The 5,869-nt window shown below is 43.3% G+C and overlaps 1 protein-coding gene across 4 annotated transcripts in view; it reads left to right on the top strand.

Moving 5' to 3' along the window:
• Positions 1-5,657, top strand: part of LOC113582682 (coiled-coil domain-containing protein 136) — a 26,712-nt gene extending 21,055 nt beyond the window's left edge. For 2 of the 4 annotated variants that reach the window (XM_027018594.2, XM_027018593.2), the window contains exons 9-10: positions 1,365-1,478; positions 3,091-3,150. In XM_027018594.2, the coding sequence (XP_026874395.2) occupies positions 1,365-1,469 (105 nt within the window). In that variant the 3' untranslated portion in view covers positions 1,470-1,478; positions 3,091-3,150. Of the gene's footprint in view, positions 1-1,364; positions 1,479-3,090 lie in introns of all 4 variants that reach the window. The other 2 variants (XR_003411182.2, XM_027018595.2) reach the window with 2 other exon arrangements.
• The last annotated feature ends 212 nt before the right edge of the window (positions 5,658-5,869 follow it).

The following is a 5,869-nucleotide window of genomic DNA, read 5'->3' as shown; positions in this document are numbered from 1 at the left end:
GCTTATTAAGGGTAAAAATTCTGCTTTCACTCAAATATATTGTCATTGTTCGGTAACTTCAAAGACACAACAAATGGGTTAACATGTCATGTACACTTAACTCCACATGCCAGTCATATGTACCTGTCTGCCTTTGATGGCACTTTGTGCATAACCAGCATTTGGCTGTATAAGTACAATAACAAGCATCAGTAAAGACAGTATGTCTCCCAACATGTGTCCTGCTCAGTGTGTGTGTGTGTGTGTGTGTGTGTGTGTGTGTGTCTGTGTGTGTGTGTGTGTCTCAGCTTGGTCTGTTGGTCACCTTCTCACACGCATTGATTATGGGTCAATGTTTTTGCGTCAGTTCGTCCTTGTGTGTGTGGTGCGTCTAATAGTTTTATTCTTCAGTGCACACGTAGGCTGCAAAGACTCAGCTGCTTTCCTGACCCCTGACCCCTGACCCCTACTAATGCTTGTGTCCCAATGTGCACCTACAAAATGGTCTTTTCACGCAGACGACTTGTGCAGCAAGACACAGGTGTACGCAGTAAATGGACTCTCTGGTCTCTGCCTTCTAGCCGAACACCTCTTTTAGATTCTTGATCCCAAAAAACATTTTTGAACAATTGAACTGCTCTGTCCCCACATCACTTACCCGTCCCCCACAGCTGACCCCGCACTCACACTGTACTGCTGCCTACAACTCCCAGGGAGCCTGAATTAGCACGGGCCGGCTGTGCAGTGTGAGCAAGGATCTTTAAATGACAAGAGGGCGGCCTTGCCTGCGTGTAAAGCCAAAGGAAGGGACGGGTGCGAGGTCTCCGTCTTGTGTTTAACCATCTTTGCTGTGCTCTAATCACGGTGTTCTTTCTGTTTTCCCCTCCTCTGTGATCCGCCATTATCCATTGCTTCATTCTACTGCTCTCAAATCACCGTGTCACATGACCATAAACCCTACAATCACAATGCACAACACTGTATCAAATTCCGAACCAATTTGATGTTTTCTGATGATCTATCTATCTATCTATCTATCTATCTATCTATCTATCTATCTATCTATCTATCTATTTATCTATCTATCTATCTATCTATCTATCTATCTATCTATCTATCTATCTATCTATCTATCTATCTATCTATCTATCTATCTATCTATCTATCTATCTATCTATCTATCTGCCCGCCTGCTTTGGTCTCCCCATCATTGTTTCTACATTTATTTCTTATTCATTTATTGTGCACGTGTACACTCGTATCCGTGTGTGATCATTTTTTTTGATCTTTCATGTGCACTCTCTCATCTTTTTTGCTTCCTTTTTTTGGTTTCCTCTCCTCCCCCTTTCACCTGTTCTCCCCGCTCCTGCTCGTCTGCCCCCCAGAACTCCTCTCCTCCGTCTGAGCCCCCTGTTCTCTCCATACCCTTCATAGGAATGGTTGTGGTAATGGCCCTGATATGGTGCTTCTGGACGGAGTGCTTGTCCTAATGTGGAAAGGTACGGCTTTGCCTTTTCTTTCTCTAAGACCACAGAGCCAGAGGAATGAGAGATCTCGCTAGTGTGCGGTGAATGGTCAGAATGATTGCTGTGATCGAAAGCTCTCCGCCGGCACTGAACTCCGCCGGTTAGACCGTTTATGGACGTGCACATTGTGTCACAACCATTCTGAACACACGTTACACTACGTAATGCTGTTTTATGAAACAAGAGTCCGGATTTCATTAGAACGCGTCGCATTAAATGGAGGAGCTGCACTAAGCAGTTAAAAGAAAGCACCATGGCGCTTAGTGGATTGTGCTCAGAGGAAGACTGTTTGTCCTCAGTGAGCTTGTTTTGGTGTTGCATATCAGTCAACCCCAGACAAAACGTCTCTGCATCCAGCCATGCGCCTCTCCCTCTGAGGTCAGAAATTTGAACTGGATTCGTAAAACACTGTGGAAACATTTTTGAGCAGTAGCCAGAACCTGGGGAGTGAGAAGTGCCCGCTGGTCCAGTGTCCCGGGGCCGGTGACCTGACAGACAGCATTCTTCATTTGATTTGATTTTTCTTCATGCGTGTTGACGGACTCTGTGAAGTCTCGATGAAAGTGCTCTGAGCACAGGCGCTACGGTAGAGCTGTGGAGCACCGAAGAAAGAAAAACGGGAATGTTCTGTCCGAACTGGAGGTGTTTTGGCAGGGTGTGGAAGATTCTGGGCATCTGCTGCTACTATTTGTAAGAGGAGACATAATAACGTGCTTATGATTACAATATTACTGGCCAGCGTACACACACACACACACACAGACACACACACACACACACACACACACACACACAAACACACACACACACACACACACATACACACACACACACACACACACTCTGCAATAGAGAAAGAGCATTGTTTGAGTATTTACTAGACCATTGCTCTCAGATGTTTGTGTCTCTACAGGTCACATAGAAATGAATATATTTAGCATGTGTGCCCTGACTGTAGTTTGGAGAGTGTTCATAAATATTCTTTATTTTTAAAGAGGCCTTTACTTTAAGTTGAGACAGCATTTACAAAATGCCTAATTCACCCAAATATAGACATCCTGTTCTCAAACTAAACACTGAATTTTAACATTAAAATGTGTAAATGTTAGTATTCACTCAAACATTGGTAAAAACATGCTGTAAACATTTTGGAAGACAACAGAGAGTTTTGTTGAAGAAGTGTGTGTGTGTGTGTGTGTGTGTGTGTGTGTGTGTGTGTGTGTGTGTGTGTGTGTGTGTGTGTGTGTGTGAGCGTGTGCATGTGTGCGTATGTAGGTTAGAGCACCAGCATTGTTTTTCCACACATGTACAATGGACCCATTCTGAAAACCTCTCAAAGCGTGCCGAACATGTAGAGTATGTGTACTCTAGTGAGCGTGCCTTCCTTTTGACTTCTGTAGGACTTCCACATTCTTGAGTTAACACTGTTGGAAAGGTGGCTGAGGTATGCAGGCATGCCTCTGGATGAAAGTTATATGGCACCTACTCTCAAGTGAAAGAGTTTTGAAGAACCTTTGTCATCTTTTGGACACTTGTGTGAACCCTATGCCCTTACACCTTTCTCTGTATTTCCTGTTCACCCTAGGAAAGAGAGGGAGACTGGAACCTGGCATTGGTGGTTGCCATAGCGGCGGCAGCGGTCTTGCTCGTGCCCAGTTTGACCAGAGCTCTTTCTTGAGCCATAGGCAGGAAGTGATGTCATCCACCAAAGTCAGCTCTACCTGCTCGCTCACCTTCTCTGTTGTACGTGCACATGCGCACACTACTGCCATCACCATCCTCGAGGACACACCGCACCAGGGGCCGCACACTGCTCCCTTACTCCTACATGCTTCCACACACAAACACCTTTCCACTCCAGCAGTGGTGGACCAGGTGTGATGTGTTCTCTCACAAGTGCACGGCACCAGAGAGGCGGACCCGGACAACCGGGGGAGTGAGAGAGCCGCGTGACTCCCTGCATCTTCTTTACTGCCTGCATTTTTTTTTTTTTTTTTTTTTTACATTTTAGTGAATACTGACCTGCAGACTGAGGAACTGTTTGCCTCATCATCTAGGAGATTTCGAGCTTATTTTTGTGTTTCAAAGGCAATCTTCTCTTTTACAGGCCTTTGCTTTGGATGCAATCTCTTGCTTCAGTTCTATAGCTTTACAGATGTGCCGTAGCAGCATGTGATATTTAAGATGATTTCACCTTCCAGGTCTTGCATATTCCACTGACGAACTCAGAAATCTTTAACGTCTTTTTCAATTCCTTTATGCTTAGCTCATTTCAGCATAGAAGCCAGCCCTTCTGAAGCATGCGTCATACACCGAAATGCTGGCTGACTCATTTCGTAACATTTAAAGTGTTTGTCAGTTCCTTCATGAGTTGTGGGATGAAGCACTGTTTGGTGTCGAGGCAAAAATAATCCCGGCAGTGGCGAGATGACAGATGGGAATTATGTTCAATAAGGACCAAACTTGGATTAACTGTGACCAGCTAGTAGTTTAATTATTAGTACATTAATAATAATGTACTACTAACTAAACTATTATATAAATTCTCCCTTTGCCAGTTTTAACCATTTTAAATTTAATAGTTATTTTAATACGTGTTTGCTTAAACAAATGAAATTTATTTAATGAATTTAAATTATGACAAATGAAAGCTATTTTTGTATACAGCAGAACTGCAGCACATACTCCAGAATTACTCGAGACTAATTATATTAATTCGTAGTTGCCAGAATTACATCTTAGAACATTCCTCTGGAGCAACTAATGTTTAAGCAACAGAACAGTTTTTTTGGTTCTAGGGTCCAGTAGGTTTGACGTGGAATGTCATATTTAATTTGAGATGTTTACATTTAATTTGGGATAATCACGTAGGACTGAAAACCCTTTTTCAACACAGGAGCCTCTGCCCTGGGACCCTTAGTGATTGGACAAGGGGCTCAGCTGTTTCTTGGCAGCTGCGACTGTATCATTATTTCATCCATAAGAAAGCTAACAAACGGTTTAGAGCTCACAAGGAAATGTGTCTTGATTGCATCTGTTAAATCCTACAGACTATGACCAAAGGATATTCATGAAGAAGGGACACGGGCATAGATTCATAAAAGAACCTTAGCATGACCTTCAAAGGTTTACAAGAGAATCCAAAGCACTGATAGGAACAGAAAGGTCAGTTTCCTAAAAAGTACTCATAAAGGCTGTGGAGTCCTCAGACACAGTTACAGATGAGAGAGACAACACATGGCAGGCAGAAAGACCAAGAGCACTGGAGTGGTAGAAGTGGGGGGTGGGAATCACTAAAGATAACACTAACGGCACCCCCACAACCATGGCTCACGTGATGCCAGCATTTCTGACCTAGCAGAACTTCACCAGAGAAAAGCTTCCAAGCGGGACTGTCTCTGAACCGTAGAGTTCAGGCAGACAGCAAATTCAAAGGATCTGAATCTGAAACGGGAGGGGTATGTAGAAAAAATACAAACACAGCTGTATGATCTGACCCTTGTAAGGATCTTGCTGACCCAGATCGCTTCTCCAAAGACCACTGCGACTTTGGTTCGTACGCATGTCGCAACTTAAGATATGTAGCACAAATTCATGAGCTTTACCTGAAGTGTGCAGCTACATAAATGATGCAGTTTCCATCACCAAGTCGGTTTCTGCTCAGTTGACACCAGTATCCAATGAAGAATACATAATGATCCTGTATTAAGCAAAGTTCTTGTTTTAAGCAAGTATGTTATAAAAGCTTTTTAAAAACATTTGTTGAAGCTCTGCAGGGCTTCTTTTTTCCTTAATGTCTGAATAAGGGGGCAATGGTAGGGGTCACCAAGGCACACTCATAGTTATGTTATAAGCTCTTAACAGCTTGGCTTCAAAGCACAGCTTGCCTTTATTTGCATCCTTAACAACTGAGCAAACTGGACTTTGCCCAAATTCAGAACTGTAGCTGACACAGAATGTGCACATAGCAGAGAGGTGTCATGTGTCGCTGCTTCTGTGCCTCTTTGTTAATGTTGCTTTAAATTGTAGAAGAGATGCACCCACCCAAAATGGGCTTGGATGTATCCTTGAGTTACCTACAGTACACCTACAGTGCAACTACAGTACAACTACAGTACACTTACAGTACACCTACAGTACAACTACAGTACACCTACAGTACACTTCTAGTACACCTACAGTACAACTACAGTACACTTACAGTACACCTACAGTACAACTACAGTACACCCACAGTACACATACAGTATACTTATAGTACACCTACAGTACAACTACAGTACACTTACACCTACAGTACACCTACAGTACACCTACAGTACAACTACAGTACACTTACAGCACACCTACAGTACACGTACATT

This window comes from Electrophorus electricus, chromosome 7 (genome assembly GCF_013358815.1).
Source record: "Electrophorus electricus isolate fEleEle1 chromosome 7, fEleEle1.pri, whole genome shotgun sequence".
NCBI lineage: Eukaryota > Metazoa > Chordata > Actinopteri > Gymnotiformes > Gymnotidae > Electrophorus > Electrophorus electricus.
This window is presented reverse-complemented; position numbering and strand designations above follow the sequence as displayed.